Here is a 17,500-nt window from a genome sequence, read left to right as displayed (position 1 = left end):
TCCATCAGGTCAATATCAGCTGCATCTTCAGCACTGTAAATAGAAAGCACACACACACACACACACACACACACACACACACACACACACACACACACACACACACACACACACACACACACACACACACACACACACACACACACACACACACACAAACACACACACACACACACACACACACACACACACACAGTGGTATCACTACAATTTTGCTATGCCTGCCATGTGGTCAAATGTATCCTTTTATAAACAGTAAAACACATTTAATTCAGCTTCATGTCTGTTTTTACATGAGATTACTTTATGTACTATTCTGCCCATTCTAGGAGAACAATAAACAAGTATAAATAAATGCAAACCAACACCCTGATGATTTGGGCAAGGTTTCAGGCAGATCAGAGCCCCATCAACTTGCATTATAAAATGTAAGCATTAAACATTTAAATTAGTGGAGGCACTTCTGTGGCCTACTGGCAGCGTGCATGTAATGTCTGGCAAAGTCACATGCACACACACACACACGCACACGCACATGCGCACACCACACACCACACACCACACTACGCTGTAAAATAAATTAAAAAAGGAAGAACAAAAGAAAATCTAATGTTTCATTTATTTATAAATGAAACGAGCGACTTCTCTTTGAGTTGTTTTTTTTTTACTTTAATTCAACTCACTGGTGCTCATGTAGATCATGAATGAAACGCAGCAGTCCAAATGAGTTCTCAGGGTAGGACTTCATTTCATCCATCTTCTGGACCAACTCGGGTGGCAACTGTTAAAACACACAAATTAAAGATCAAATCCAAATGTGAAATTAGGATTTTGTTTCCTTGGCAAACACGTGTAGAGTTCACATTTCACACACAAATTAATTTAAATGCATTAAAAGTGCATTTAGAGAGGAAAACATAGAAGGTATAAAATAGAGAAAATGTAGACAAAAAATATAGCTGCAAGCAGCAATAAGCGGGTTTGAGGGAAAAGGCAGAGGCAGGAAGAGGCAGGCAGAGAGAAAGAGATAGAGAGTGAGAGGGAGAGAGAGAGAAGGAGAGAAAGAGAGGCAGTTAGAGAGAGAGAGGGAGAGAGAGAGGCAGAGAGAGAGAGAGAGAGAGGCAGTGAGAGAGAGCGAGAGAGAGAGAGAGAAGAAGTGAACATGCATTAATTAACAAAGTCATGATTTTTGTTTCAGTTCAGTTTTTTTGTCTTCTCGGAATGGAAACTAGTGAAAATAGTCGATCTACAAGCTCACAATGCGTTGCTATCTGAAAAGTTGTGAGATTGTAGATCGGCTATTTTCACAAGAAAGTATGTCATACATAAAAAACAACTACTCTCAAAAAAGCATTTCATGTTATTTTTTAAAAAATGCACATGTCTGAATTAACAGGGTCATGTTTTGTACAATGCAATTTAAATGTAAACTGTGGAATAATCCATGATTATGAAAGATAACTGTGTATTATTATTGGTGCTAAAATAAGGTGCTGTAATTGTTCCTGCAGGAGTTCTATTTAAGTCTGACCAAAAGCCCACTGTAGACTCCCTGCTGTGCGAAGAGCCTCAAAGGAACCTCGCATTCTTAGGCGGGGGTAGCTGCTAGATAAGAGACAAAAGCTTTGTGTGAGAACAAAGCAACTGGTTTAACTGCATAATGCAGACTGGGCTGCTGGCAACAGGAACTGGCAGCAAAAGCTAGGCCTTGTGGGTAACCGGAACTTCCTGTTGCAGTCTCCTCCTTGAAGGAGGACTTAATTCAGGAAACTGATAAATGAGCCTGCCTTGGGGCAAGCATTCAGATTCGAATAAGTGACTGAACCGTGGGTCGTTCTAGGATATGGGTTCTGGAGTGACTCACTGAATCATTTGGAAAGAGTGTGAGATTAATAGTGAGTATTGAACATTGTAATGATTGTATGTTTGATGGGTTCATGATTGTGTAATGTCATATCCTTAATACTGTAAATGTTCTGTGCTTGTTTTCTCTCTAAGGTTTAATTACCTAACTGATCTAAAGGCTACTAACTGATCTAAAGGCTACTAACTGACCTAAAGGTCTAACTAACTAACAACCTAAGTATTAGAATAGAGTTATATGTTTGTAATTGTGATTAGTAATAAAATACCTTAAAAGACACCAGTTTGAGTAATTTGCTTAGACCCTCCACACTCTGACCTACCCTTTCATTGGGCCTAGTAACCGTAGCTTAACTCTGCACAAAGCAGAAACTACGATTAACTATAAAAATGAACAGTAATAAAACTATTGTAATCCCCGGAGGGGGTTTCTTTAGGGTTTAAGCGTTAAATTACGCAGTAATTAAACTATTGTAATCCCCGGAGGGGGTTTCTTTAGGGTTTAAGCGTTAAATTACGCAGTAATTAAACTATCGTAATCTCCGGAGGAGATTAGCTAGAGTTTAAGTGATTAAACTGTAGTGTCTCTTAAGAGAGACATCTATGAGTTTAAATTGATTAACCGTGTTATACGTGGTATAACACAGTAATAAACTATTGATAGTCTCAGGGAAACTTATCTGAGTTTAGTAATTGGAACTCTGCTTGTTACACGGTAATAAGGCTGTAGTGTCCTCGTGGGGGGCATCTTAGAGTTAATAAGCGAATGACACTGTGTTTGAACTCCGCTTATTACAGAGTTATTAAACTATTAATGCCTCTGTGGGAGGCTTTACTGAGTTTAAAGCGTTTAATTACGCATTTATTAAACTATGCTGGTTTTTAAGAAGGCCTTCAGAGTTTAAGTATTAATTACCCAGTCATTTAACTACTAGATTTCTTTCGAGTTTAAGTGTTACGCAGTAATTAAAGTAAAATTACATAGTAATTGAGTGTTACAGAGTAATTAAACAATTATGAACCCTTGGAGCCTATGTGATTCTAGAAAGGTATTAGGTCAGTCCTGTAAGCGGATCACATAATTGTATGATCCTGCCAATAGTCTGATGGTGAAAACCATTAGAGGCTGGATTTAATGTGTGTTATCTAGTGAGATAACATAGCATAAAAATCTCCTATAGCCTTAGGAGTAAAGACGCACTGTCTCTTTAAGATGAGAAGTGAGTCGTAACAAAATAAAATACTTATTAGCCTGGTTATGGGACAGGTTTAATATAGGTTTTATCAGCACCAAAGGTGTCGGTGTAGGGACAAAGAGTCTCAACTAACACAGCCTGGAGAAGGGTCGAACCTCCTTGGAGGCGAAGAGGACACAGAGCCGGCGGCCTACAGCGTGACGCAAGGACCGAGGCATTGAATACTGTACAGGCCTACGAGAAGCCTACCGGGGAGAGACTCAACCAGGTGCTATGAACAAAGCCCTACAGTTTGCGAAAACTGTGGAGAAAAGACTGTAGATTTGAGGATGCTGCGTGCTAACAGATTCTATTGTCTGAGCTAAGGATAAGGAGCTGAGGGAGAAGCTAGAAGCTAACCACAGGTTTTGTAGCCAGGCTACCGCTAAGAGTTTGATTAGCGTACCAGAGGGGGTGGGGGTTGCTACCAGCTAACTTTTCCATTGTCTAGCATAGTGCTAAGCTAACAGCCACTGGGAGGGGGTGGGGAATTGGCTACCAGTAATTCAATGTTTAACCAGACTATATGATAGACTGATACTGTGAGTAACTAGATGATTAGTGTACAAGAACAGGGGATCAATGGTAATCATTGTGGGTTAAATACTAGAATGTACTTTGGTAGAGCAAAATATATCCTATCCAGTATTAATTAACAAAATTAACTAATGTAAGTAGACCATTAAAAGGCTTCTTGCATAGAATGCTAATAGGGTGGGTGCTATTACAGGTTAAAGACAGTGTTAATTAATTATTGTTGTTATATAGCTAAAGGCTGAACAATACTACTAATTGCTAAAAATACGATTGCTGTCACAGCCCATTGAATTAAGATTAACTAAGAGACCTTATACCCAAACAGGGGAAATGGCAGATTTAGCTGATTTGAGGGAAAGGTTGAGAGCAGCACAGTCAGAATTTGAGGTAAGAGCAGTAGAGGCAGACTTTCTGAGCAAGGGGCGAGCTCCTGATGAATATGGCTCAAAGGAGCTCCCAAAGTGTAAGGCAGCTCTGACAGTCTTTATGGAAAAAGCACAGTCTATATCCAATATCTTTCGGGATCTACCGACAGGAGAGATAGGTCACGCGTACAGTTGGCTCCAAGTAGAAGCAATTGAAATTACCCAGATTACTTTTGATTCTGAGCGAAGTGCCCGTCGTGCCGACAAATCTGAGATTAGCAAGATAAGGGAGACCTGTCGGCTGGTCTGGGTTGAGGCAGAGAGGACACTCCAGGATGAGTATGGGTCCCGCTTCACACAGACTGAAGTGGGGGTCTGGGTTGAGACAGAGAGGGCACCCCAGGATGAATCTGGGTGCCGCTTCACACAGCCCGGAGTGGGTGATCCACATTCCCCTGCTGTGGGGGAAGGGCAAATGACTATCTCCACAGATAAGGCAGCAGATTCGGTCATAAAGCAGGAAGCAGACCACGCTGCAGAGGGGGGTAGGAATGTCACACCTACAGATGGATCAGCTGGGCCAGCAGTCCTCAGAGTGAAACCAGATGGCATCACTACTACAAGGGACAAAGCAGAGACCCCTTTCCACGCTGCTCCGAGGGAGGCAGGGACCCCTTTCCACGCTCCGAGGGAGGCAGAGACCCCTTTCCACGCTGCTCCGAGGGACCACGCGGAGAAGGAGGTCAATCCTGAGGAAGTAACTGCGGAGAACCAGTCACTGGAGATCGCGAGAGAAGCGAGAGAAGCTGCAGGGGAGACCCCATTCCACGCTGCGATCGAGAGAGCAGCTGCAAAGGTGCCACTGGTGATCGATGGAGCTGGACCTGGGGACGAGACGCCTGCGGAGGAAGCCGAGGGGGATCGACCAGAGGGAGCCAACGTCGCAGATGAGCAGACCGCCAGGGAGGCAGCTTCAATGGACGTCGCCACGGCGGTGAAAGTCTTCACCAATCCACTCGACGCAGAGGGGAGCCAGTCACTGGAGGTCGCTGAACCAGGAGAGAAGCCGGCGAGGGCGTCAGTAGACGCCGCTGCTGCGACGGACGTCGCCGCCAGCCCACTCAACACGGAGAAGAAGGGATCCGAGTCGCCTGGCAAGGGTGGCGTTCGCTCCAAGCGCCCGTCTACGAAAGGTGGCAGGCAGATGGCCCAAAGCAGACCAGTCAGGCCTGTCAAGGGTGGCGTTCGCTCCAAGCGCCCGTCTACGAAAGGTGGCAGGCAGATGGCCCAAAGCAGACCAGTCAGGCCTGTCAAGGGTGGCGTTAGCTCCAAGCGCCCGTCTACGAAAGGTGGCAGGCAGATGGCCCAAAGCAGACCAGTCAGGCCTGTCAAGGGTGGCGTTTGCTCCAAGCGCCCGTCTAAGAAAGGCGAGAGGGGACCAGCTACCAGCGGACCGGTGGCGTTCAAGAAGGGAGCCGCCGAAGGCAGACCAGTCGGGTCTGTCCGAAAACGGGGACTGGGCGCCAGACCAGCTCCCCCAAAACCCCTCAGAAAGAAGTCTGAGTGGGCAAATCTTGGCATCCGTGCGCCCGCTCGGGAAGAGAGGGGCAGGGTGCTACGTCAGGTCATTTCAGTTCTTACCGCCAGGATCCAGGCAAAGAGAATGCTTCGTCCTGGTGGGGCTGGAATAACTAGAAGAAAAAAGGTGAAGATTAAAGATACACTAACAATCCCTTCTCCACCCTCGAAGGAGGGGAAGAGGGCCACCAGGTGGAGCAAAGCCCCACGCTCTTTCTTGGCAGCGGCCGAGAAGAGCCCCCAGTTGGATGTTGCTAAAAAAGCAGTTCCACTGGTGGCTGGTGGTGCCAGCAAAGTGACGCTGGCGAACGAACTGACATTTGCACTGCCACCCTCAGAGTAAGGGGGCAGTGCAGATGGAAAGGTCCATGAGAAAGCGGCATGGCAGCTGTGACTGGCTAGACAAGGGTTTAGGCCTTTGCAATAGGCTTGACTAACAGGTCTATCCAGTTATTAGCTGGGGACAGTGGTACGCAGTGCGGACAATAAGCGAAAAAGATGCCAACGTGGTGTCTAAAAAATCGAAATGTCTTATTTGAGCGACTGTTTACTTAGGAATTTCGAGAGATATTGTGTAAATGAATGTATCATTTGTAGTGTTTACGATATTACCAGAAGAAATAACTTGCATAATGAAATGTATTAATTTACTGCCGACAATATGCCACTAAGTCAAAATGCAACAATAATTTGGAAGGTTCTTCCATGCAACAAAATTATTCTTAACTGATGTTAACTCATGATCTGAGTAATCAGGCCTTTTTGAATTGCTAATTTGTTGATTGTATAAAAAGCATTTTGGGATGTGGGCTAGAAGTTTAAATGCAGAGTGAAGTTTCTTAAAGGTAAGATTGTAGATCAGCCATTTTAAAATCCTTTAAACCCTTTAACCAAGTTACTATGTCAATTGTCATGGCAACATGCCCTAAATAGGACATTGACTTACTAGGGAAAAAAGTGGGAGAAGAAAAGTTTTCCAAAACAATTTGAATTCCTAAAAAAGTTTAAAGATTACAAATTGAGAAAGTTAAGTTGAACTGTAAATTATTCCAAAATATGGGTTTAGAGCCACTCAAAGACAATGTGTGAAAATTGTGTTGAGAATGTAACCTGTATGAGTGTGGGATCAGAGCAGTTTACAGAGATGAAATCGAACTTTTCCACCATACTTTCGCCAATTACGGACCTAAGCCATGATTTAAGAAGCCAAAAAAGCTCACAGAGAAATGGTGGTAGTAGAGGGTGGTTGTGAGAGAACTGAACATGGTTCAGTTATCACAGGTGGCAGGTGTGGAATAATCCATGATTATGAAAGATAACTGTGTATTATTATTGGTGCTAAAATAAGGTGCTGTAATTGTTCCTGCAGGAGTTCTATTTAAGTCTGACCAAAAGCCCACTGTAGACTCCCTGCTGTGCGAAGAGCCTCAAAGGAACCTCGCATTCTTAGGCGGGGGTAGCTGCTAGATAAGAGACAAAAGCTTTGTGTGAGAACAAAGCAACTGGTTTAACTGCATAATGCAGACTGGGCTGCTGGCAACAGGAACTGGCAGCAAAAGCTAGGCCTTGTGGGTAACCGGAACTTCCTGTTGCAGTCTCCTCCTTGAAGGAGGACTTAATTCAGGAAACTGATAAATGAGCCTGCCTTGGGGCAAGCATTCAGATTCGAATAAGTGACTGAACCGTGGGTCGTTCTAGGATATGGGTTCTGGAGTGACTCACTGAATCATTTGGAAAGAGTGTGAGATTAATAGTGAGTATTGAACATTGTAATGATTGTATGTTTGATGGGTTCATGATTGTGTAATGTCATATCCTTAATACTGTAAATGTTCTGTGCTTGTTTTCTCTCTAAGGTTTAATTACCTAACTGATCTAAAGGCTACTAACTGATCTAAAGGCTACTAACTGACCTAAAGGTCTAACTAACTAACAACCTAAGTATTAGAATAGAGTTATATGTTTGTAATTGTGATTAGTAATAAAATACCTTAAAAGACACCAGTTTGAGTAATTTGCTTAGACCCTCCACACTCTGACCTACCCTTTCATTGGGCCTAGTAACCGTAGCTTAACTCTGCACAAAGCAGAAACTACGATTAACTATAAAAATGAACATAAACTGTAATGAGTGAGATTTGAACCAGGGACCTTTGGAACATGAGGCTATTCTTTATTGATTGTGCTATTCAATCCACAGCCTCAGACAGTGAGAAAGGAGAATCCAACAAAACAAAACAAAAGGGCGAATGAAGTACGTCATATATTGAAAATAACTACTCTCAAATAAGCGTTTCATTTAACAATTGCACGTTTATTCATTGATACAGTCATATTGTGTGCAATGCAATTGAGAGAAGTCTGCATGAGGTAGGATTTGAACCGGTGACCTTGTGGTTTCAAGGCAGATGATTAAGCGATCAAGCCATTGGACCAACAGACCGGAAATGGTGAAAAAGGAGTTCACACAGATGACACAGTTTCACGCAAATTGCTCAGAAATCCTGGGTTTAAATGTTTTTCAAACTGCTCAAAATTGCAGACAATCTAAGGGCGGAGCTTACTGGTCAAAGTGATAGATGTGTTCCTCATGAGTCAAGGCACATGTGTAAGCAGGTTTAATGGCTGTCGGCCAAACGAGGCATGACTTTTGCCTGTTAAAATGTTTGCATTTTCAAAAAATTGCTATAGCGCCCCCCTTTGACCAATTGGAATAAGATTGTTTCGGTGATACTTGGAATGACCCGCTACAATACTGCAAAGTTTCAAACAAATGTGAGTCTGCATGTACGTGTTAGGGGCAGACGAATAATTTTCATAAAACTGCAATATTCATTGGCTCATAAAAGCTTAATTTTTTCACTTATGGAAAATCCGCTTCCCCAGTTTGTCGGCATAGGTCCAAAGCTCATGTGTAAAATGTTTCGTGCAGATTGCTCAAAGACCCCAGGAGGAGATAGATTTTTACTGTTTTTCATATAATTCAAAATGGTGGGAGATCTAAAGGTCAGAGGTCAAAAGTCAGAGTGTGAAAGTTGTTAGGCATGAAGAGACGCATGTGTGTATTGAAGTGGCTGTAGGTCAAACAGGGCATGAGTTGTACCTGTTCAAAGTTGGCATTTTCAATTGAGTGCTACAGCGCCAACCTTTGGCCGATGGTTTTGAGTTTCGGGTCTTTGCCGTTTGGCATAGCCCTCTACCATATTGCAGAGTTTCGTAAAAAGTGACCACACGGTTGGGCCAGAACTGAAAAAACGGCGGAAGAAAGCCTAGTGTTTCAAAGAGGTTTCGAGCCTGATAGGCCTCGAACCCTCAAAAAGGTCAAAGTGCAATTATGGTTTTATATATTTTTTTACACTATTAGCTCACCTTGTGTTTCCATGTGTTGAACTGTCCCTGCTCAGCATGCTGGAACAATGCTCCGATGACGTCCTTGTCAACAATGCTTCTCAAGTGCTCTACTCTCCTGTAAAGGAATGAAGGAAGGAAGGAAGAAAGGAAGAAAGGAAGACAGACAGACAGACAGACAGACAGACAGACAGACAGACAGACAGACAGACAGACAGACAGACAGACAGACAGAGATAGTATTAGGTTAGAATATAAGTACCTTACCATTAGATCAAAATGATTAAGATGAGCTGAAATAATGTTTAGATATCAGTGCCTGCAGAGGTGTGTGTGCCCCAATGAACCTGGGAGCTGTGTTGTCTGGAGCCGAGTAATCCTGTAAGGGTCTCCCATGGCAAATTGGTCTTGGGAGAGGGTTCGGACTAAGAATGGTTCAAAGAAGGCTCTTGGGGACGTGGAACATCTTTAAGCTGGAGGGGAAGGAGCCTCAGCTTGTGCAGGAGGTACGCTACCGAGTAGATCTGGTGGGGTTTGCCTCTACACATGGTATGGGCTCTGGAACTGAACTCCTGGACAAGGGGTGGACCTTGTTCTTTTCTGGAGTTGCCTAAGGTGTGAGGGCTCAAGCGAGTGGGGGGATACTCACGAGTCCCCGGTAGAGTGCCGCTATGTTGGAGTTTACCCCGGTGGACAAGAGGGATACAGGGTCCAGTGGGCACCTAAACCTTTGTTTTCTTCCAAAATGTAAAAACTAAAACATCTTTTTTGATTTGAACATGCAAGGTACATCATTATCGGACCTACATTTACCCATCAATTTCTTGTTCATCCATGAAATGACTGGATATCACAATAGCATGTGTAGAAATATTGGGCCTTAAATATAATGAAAAACTAGAAAAAGTGCTCCTCGGAGCACAGGTCTCCGCCAGGTCAGGTACGTTATTGTGGCCTCCTGGTGGCGCTATAATAGGCCAAAGTGAAAAGGGTGCCATTTCTTCTTAGGCCTTTCACGGCAATCGGACACTGCATTCATGATTTGAGGCATTTTGTGCCAAAAATGTGTTTTGCTAAATTAGACCTGCTGTTGGCGCTATAACAGGCCAATGTGAAAAGGGTGGCATTTCTTCCTCAGCCTAGTGGGAATGCGCATGTAAAATGTCACGGAAATCGCAAGCTGCGTTCATGATTTGAGGCACTTTGTTCAAAACGGACCAATCCTGCAAACTTTGGAAGCCAACCTTAGCCAATCAGGATGGAATATGGAAAATCGTACAGATCCGTGTTGTCCACATGACTATAGAGATACTGTGTACCGATTTGCTTGATTTTTGGATACAATCTGTAGGAGTAATATAAAAAAAATAGTTTTGCACAAATCGGCCTCCTGGTGGCGCTATAACAGGCCCATGTAAAATAATTGGGGCAAAGGTTCTGAATTGGCATCCAGGGAGTGTGTGTGCACAGTTTCGCTGTTCACAGACAGATGGACACATGGACAGACACACGGACAGACACACGAACACACGGACGGACAGACAGGGGGTAAAACATACTCTCTGGCCATGCCTTTCGGCCTGGCGGAGAAAAATATATGTATTTGGCCCATTATTGTCTCCGCCAGGCCGCAGGCATGGCGAGAGAGTATGTTTTGCACCCTGTACGTCCGTCTTTCTGTCTGTGAACAGCTAATCTCCGGCACCGTTGGCCTGATCGCAGCGAAACTTTGCACACACACTCCCTGGATGTCAATTCCGAACCTCTGCCCCATTCTTTTTACCCACATGGGCCTGTTATAGCGCCACCAGGTGGCCGATTCTACCTGACCTGGCGGAGACCTGTGCTCCGAGGAGCACTTTTCCTAGTTTATAATAATATAAATATAAAACCAAACATAAAATACAAGGTTAAAGGTGCCCAGAAATACCAGGTGCCCACTGTTCCGGTTACCGACAAGAGAGTCACCTCCCTTCGTCTTAGGGTTGTAGGGAGGAAAACTCTGGCAGTGCGGTTCAGAGTATCCGGCCTTCTTGAATACCCTGCATGGGGTGTGGGTGATTCCATAGTCTTACTGGTGGACACACACACGTGGGCAATGATAGACACTTGGAGTGGTGTGACTGGGAGGAACGGTCTCCCAGATCTGAGTGGTGGCTTGTACTTCTGTGCCAGTCATGGATTGACCATAACAAACACCATGTTTGAACATGGTGTAAGGAGGCTCATAGCTGATCTGAGGCCATATGATGGGGACATTGAACAGGAATGGTCAATGTTCAAAGCTTCTATCCTGAAGCCGCAACGGTGAGCTGTGGTCAGAAGATCTTAGGTGCCTCAAGGGGCGGTAACCCTCGTGGACAGTGGAGGTCAGGGAAGCCGTCCGACTAAAGAAGGAGGCCTATCGGGTTATGTTATCCCGGGGGAGCCCGGAGGCAGTTGCAAGGTATCGACAGGCCCGAAGGGCAGCAGCCACGGCCGTGACAGAGGCAAAGCAGCGGCACCAAAGTGTTTCTGGAAAACCTCAGGAGGGTAAAGCGGGGAACCATCCAAGATGTTTATAGCAGGGATGGGACTCTGCTGACTTCAAATGAGGAAGTTGTCGGGCCGTGGAGGTAACACTTTGAGGAACTCCTAAACCCAGTGAGATCAGACCCACTTCCTTGGGCAGGGGCAGAGCCGGAGGATGATGGGGGACCAACATAAATCTCCCGGGAGGAAATGTCGTGTATTTGAGGCAGTAAACTGCGTGCTAGCAGGCTGGTTGGTTGTAATAAGGTAGAGGAGAAGAAGACGTCAGGTTTCCAGGTTCCATGTCATTCATTTATTCAGCAACAAACAAACAGCATAGCAGAAGCAGCCAGGGGCAGGAGCCCCTGAGCTCCACCAGCAGCCTCAAAGCGTGTCAGACTGTACTCTCTCACTAGTCATTTACAGTCAACCTTTATACACTGTAGCTTCACATTAGAATGCAGGCGGTTCATGTGGGGTGGGGGTCAATGAGAGCCTCCACCTGTTGATCAACTTCTTTGATCAGTGCCTCTATCTGATTAGCAGCTGAATGCCAGGAAGCCTAGACCTGATGTCTTGTCAGATCTGTCCAGAAATGCTAAAGGCTCTGGGTGTTGAGGGGCTGTCGTGTTGAGCAGTCTACAGTTTTGTAGATTTTGAGAAGGCATTTGACCTGCACATTGTCCCTTTTCCTGTTTATGATATTCATGGACATGATCATGAGACGCAGCCGTGGAGGAGAGGGTATACGGCTCGGTGAGCTAAGGGTTGCTTCCAGGCGCCAATCGCTAGTTTAAAGTATTTTTTTTTATTATAATGATATGCGTTTAGTAAATTAGGGTCCCGTTCCTTTTAAAAATGTTTGTTATCCTATGGGAGCTCTCTGCTGGAACTGTTTCCACCATGACCCGAATCCAGATAAGCAGTTGAAAATGTATACATGTATGTATGTATGTATGGATGTATGGATGTATGGATGGATGGATGGATGCATGGATATCAGTGCATGAATTAATAATATATGGAGGAGAAAATGTTTGATCGTACTGTCGCGATCGTACCTCTTGTTTGACCAAAAGAAGGCATGATCCAAACATTGTTCCACTGTGGGTCTTTTCGTTGGGTCTACATTGATCATCTTCTCAATGAGATCCTTAGCAACCACATCCTGAACATCATCCAGAGTGTACTTTCCATCCAAAATGTTGGTTTCACATCTAACCCCTTCGCCAAATGGATGGTGTCCTCCAGAAAGGATGTAATATATCAGCATCCCAGCCACCTTAAGAATGAGCATGAAAATTATTAAGAACATTTTATGTTGTTGTCATTGATTAAGTTATTGTCACAAAGAATAAAAAAACAAACAACAACAACCTGGATATCACTGCTACTTATATAGCTGTCAGTGCTGTCTTTATCCAAAGTCTCCTTTGCCTTCCAGCATGTTGTTCCTGCACCGCTCGTGCCATGGGTTGATTGCCCTTCAGGTAGTTGTCTGCTTATTCCAAAATCTGCCAATTTTGCCTTGCCTTTAATATCTGCAAGGCAATTGGGTGGATCAATATAATACAGGGTGTTAGATTGAGGGGAAAATAAATCTGCACTTATTGTGTATATTTCTGAAATTATCTACTAGTTTTCCTTTTTCTTTTGTACAGTAGCTTACCAATCAAAACATTCTCAGGCTCAATATCCCTGTGGAGAATTGGAGGAGTCTGACAATGAAGAACTTTTAAGCCATTGAGAACCTGCTCTGCAAGCTTCTTCTTCTTCAATTCAGGAGGGCTGTGTTTGGTGATGTATTCTTTCAGGGTGTATTCACATAACTGAAGACCAAGGTAACCAAAGCTCTCATCCTCTGCAAAGTCAACATATTGTACAATCGAAGGATGACTAAGCTCTGGAAGACGTAAAAAGTCTCCCTCATTCTTCAGCACTTGGTAGTTGGATTTAGCCATTCTCTTCACTGCAACTTCAGTGCCATCATCTCTTAACCCCAAGAAGACCTCGTTTCCATCACTTCCTTTTGCGATGCGGAATTCGTTATCTGTCACAAACACAAGACTCCCAACTTTGGTAACTTTAGAGTCATCAATGTTTGCAAGTTGCGCCAACTGTTGACTCCATCTTTCACTGATTTGGCACCATTTCTGTGGTTTTGGTGATCTCTTCTTCTCATTGGATCCTGATGGTTCTGTAATGATAGTCATGAAAAACTTCACATTATTACAGCCTGACATTTTAACAGCATTCCCTAATTGACAGCGACAGGTATTCTTTCATAAAAGCTTATATTGTATGTAGGATAGATTGATTCTACCTTTTCTACCTTTTTCCTTTATTTATGAAAACAGCTTGGAACAGTCAAGGGATCATTCATAGGTTGGGGAAGAGCGCCCTCTAGCGTCAATTCTTAAATTTTTTTTTTAAAGATTGGCATAGATATACGTCAATGGCGGTCAACGGTTGGATTTGAAATGACGTAGACCTACGTCAATGGCATGGAGTGTGTTAATAAGAATAGCATTGTTAATACTTGTGTTAGATGATTAGACCCTAATAAGCATTTAATAACAGTTAATAAGGCACTTACAATTAACCTTACTATTTGTTGATAACGCTGTAAGTGTTAATATTAGTATCGTAAACACATTTATTGTTATGTTATAATTATGTGTTAATAAGGCTATATACTGTAAGTCTTTCTTAACACAGAAGTGTCAGAGCAGTCAGCCCAGCCGACATTTTCAATTGTCTTTGTTCAGGAAGCTCTCAGAAGCCTCCCCTTCCCTGACTTTTCCTAAATATTCCATTCAAATGGGCTTGATATTCTTTTTTTGTATCTGAAACATTTTCTAAAATCAAATATGGCACCTTGATACCATCCCAGACATTACTTTTAGGTTAGATTGACCGCTCGCACCCACTCTCCCCCAAGACGGACAAGTCTTCACACCTCAGACCGCCTGCAGAAGTGTCATTGTTATAGTTAATGGGATAATTTGCATTCATTGTGCGTAGATGTGTGTGTAAAGTGGTTTAGTGTTTCCCTGTGACAACTCGAATGCTACTGAAAGAACAGTTTATCCCGTTATCCCGCAATTCTTCAGATGACAAATCAAATCTCATGCTCGTATTGCTCAGTGTGTCAGACACAATGAACATCGCTAACTCTCTCTTTTTCTCTCTCTCTCTCTCTCTCTCTCTCTCTCTCTCTCTCTCAAAAAAAAAAGAAAAAAAAAAGATCTACAAGCTCAGTAAAAGCTTGTAGATCTGCTATTTGTTGCTATGAATACAGGTGTGGCTTGAGATTTTGACTTGCCCATTGGTGTGGCTTGGGCACAAAAGGTTTGAAAACCACTGCAGTATAGAATATAGACTAAGTGAGCACAGTCTTGCGATCGAGAAAGGTCGTCACAGGCAGACCTGTATCCCGAGAGAAGACAGACTATGCAGCCACTGCACACAAAATGAAGTGGAAACCGAGCTACACTGTCTGTCCATTGTACCAAGACATCAGAGACACATACTTCCCACAGATTACAACCACACACGGAGATTTTGAAAACATGACCAACTAGAAAAAGTGCTCCTCGGAGCACAGGTCTCCGCCAGCTCAGGTAGGTTATTGTGGCCTCCTGTTGGCGTTATAATAGGCAAATGTGAAAAGGGTGCCATTTCTTCTTAGGCCTTGCACGCCAATCGGACACTGCATTCATGATTTGACATGATTTTGTTAAAAAAAAATGTTTTTCTAAATTAGACCTGGTGGTAGCGCTATAACAGGCAAATGTTAAAAGGGTAGCATTTGTTCCTCAACATAGTGTGAATGTGCTTGCAAATTGGGACCGCAATCGGACGCTGCGTTCATGATTTGCGGCATTTTATTGAAAACTGGCCACTCCTGCAAACTTTAGATGTGAATCTTAGCCAATCAGGATGGAATATGAAAAAATTTACAGATCCGTCTTGATCACATGACTATAGAGATCATGTGTACCGATTTGCGTGACATTTGGATAAAATCGGAAGGAGTAATGTAAAGAAATAAGTTTTACATAAGTCGGCCTCCTGGTGGCGCTATAAAAAGCAGACGTGAAAAATCCAGGGCAAGGTTTTTCCTTGACCTCTAGGGAGTGCACATACAAAGTTTTACACAGATTGGTGTAGTTATAGGTAAAAACACGAATCGGGCTGTTATAGCGCCACCATGAGGCTGATTCAAAAAATCTCAAGTGGCATTTCTTCCTCGGCATGGTGGAAATGTGCGTGCAAAGTTTCACGGAAATTGAATGCTGTGTTCATAATTTGAGGCATTTTGTTCAAAACGGAGCAGTCCTGCAAACTTTGGAAGCCATTTTTAGCCAATCAGGATGGAATATGAAAAATCTGAAAGAAACTTTTTGTTTAATGACTATAGAGATACTGTGTACCGATTCACGTGATGTTTGGACAAAATCTGTAGGAGTACTGTGAAAAAATGTGTTTCGCAAAAAGCGGCCTCCTGGTGGCGCTATAACATGGCCATGTGAAAAAATTGGGGCAGAGGTTCTGAATTGGCATCCAGGGAGTGTGTGTGCACAGTTTCGCTGCGATCAAGCCAATTGTGTGGGAGATTAGCTGTCCACAGACGGACAGACGGACGGACGGACAGACGGACGGACGGACAGGGGGTAAAACATACTCTCTCGCCATGCCTTTCGGCCTGGCGGAGACAATGACAAAAAACTCCCATATCTGCTGGGCCTGGGCGAAGTACAACAATGTGCAAACACAGCAGCAAGATTTGTGAGATGCTGTGATAGCAGAAGGATATCAAACGGAACACAACCACCCTAAAGACTAATCATTGTGTATATTCCTGCACTATACCTGCACCCAGTGATCTTGGTACATAGAAATTGATCTATTGAAGATTCTGACTTTCAAATGTACATATTTTTTGTTTTGATTGTATTGCTGTATTGTTGTATTGTGCTTTCTGCTTTGGCAATGTAAACGTATGTTTTCTCATGCCAATAAAGCCCTTTGAATTGAATTGAATTGAATTGAATATAGGACTGGAAAATAAGTGTTCTCATGAAGCTCTCGATGACCAATTTATTGATGTTGCACTTTGAACTTTGAATTATTATTATTATTTATTATTTGATGTATATAGCTTGAGTTGAACATTTTTGTTTGAATTGAGCTGAAATAGCGTGCACTTTGGAGTGAAACAGAGCGATAAATGTACAATCAAAAGCAGTTTTTTTTTTTTTAACAAGTGTTGTTTACATGACTGATGTCAATGAAGGCGCAAAATAAATGTTTATTTAAACCTTTAAATAAATAAAGGTTGACACTAAGGTCTCTGAGGCACATGCCCATCGGGCAAGTACAGGTCATGTTCTACTTGCCAACAGGTCTCGCCCACTTGCCCGAAGAGTAAATCATCCATTATAAAATGATGAGCAAAATTCTAATTACCGTTCAATTTAACACTTATTATTTACTTTCTACTTGCAAATTCTGGGGCTGCACGATAAAAAATGGCATACCTCAATATGACAATATTTTGTATTTATAAAGTGCTGTAACATGTTATGGGCTAATCACTGTCATTCAAGCATACATGTCTTAACATTAAATTAATTAAAAATAAGTAAATGGTATAGGACTAGCCTACAGTACCTATTGTGGTACAAAACATAAGTCCTTCTGCAGTGAATTACAACATTAGAATTGTGCTGAATTCAAGAAACTTTATTTGTTACTGACTTATAAAGATACAAGCAGCTAAATGTTGTTGGAACTTGTACCACAGATTGTTCTACATATAATTGATATAATGAAGAAAATAAAATATTAAGCAAGAAAATAAAATGGACAATAATAATAAAAATAAAAAAAAATAGCCTACAGATATATACAGTTTTAGGAACACTCTAATACTTAGGGACTTGTCTTAGAAAGGCATGTCATCACAGCTAAGATGGGCACTTCTCACTGAGGTTTTTTACACACAGTAAGAACCTCAGAGTTAAATTAACACTGAGGTTACCAGTGTTGGGACTAACG

The 17,500-nt window shown here is 42.9% G+C and overlaps 1 protein-coding gene across 1 annotated transcript in view; it reads right to left on the bottom strand.

Annotated features, from left to right (window-relative positions):
* Positions 1-17,500, bottom strand: part of LOC308101280 (uncharacterized protein) — a 42,974-nt gene that overhangs the window by 5,460 nt on the left and 20,014 nt on the right. Inside the window, exons 7-12 of the mRNA XM_080450694.1 lie at positions 13,107-13,634; positions 12,815-12,978; positions 12,499-12,719; positions 8,948-9,044; positions 684-781; positions 1-33 (exon numbers count right to left, since the gene is read on the bottom strand). The exon at positions 1-33 is cut by the window's left edge and continues 47 nt beyond it. Coding sequence (XP_080306820.1) covers positions 1-33; positions 684-781; positions 8,948-9,044; positions 12,499-12,719; positions 12,815-12,978; positions 13,107-13,634 — 1,141 coding nt within the window. The remainder of the gene's footprint in view (positions 34-683; positions 782-8,947; positions 9,045-12,498; positions 12,720-12,814; positions 12,979-13,106; positions 13,635-17,500) is intronic.

Source organism: Gymnoscopelus braueri (assembly GCF_963280865.1).
Source record: "Gymnoscopelus braueri genome assembly, chromosome: 15".
In the NCBI taxonomy this organism is placed as follows: Eukaryota; Metazoa; Chordata; class Actinopteri; order Myctophiformes; family Myctophidae; genus Gymnoscopelus; species Gymnoscopelus braueri.
This window is presented reverse-complemented; position numbering and strand designations above follow the sequence as displayed.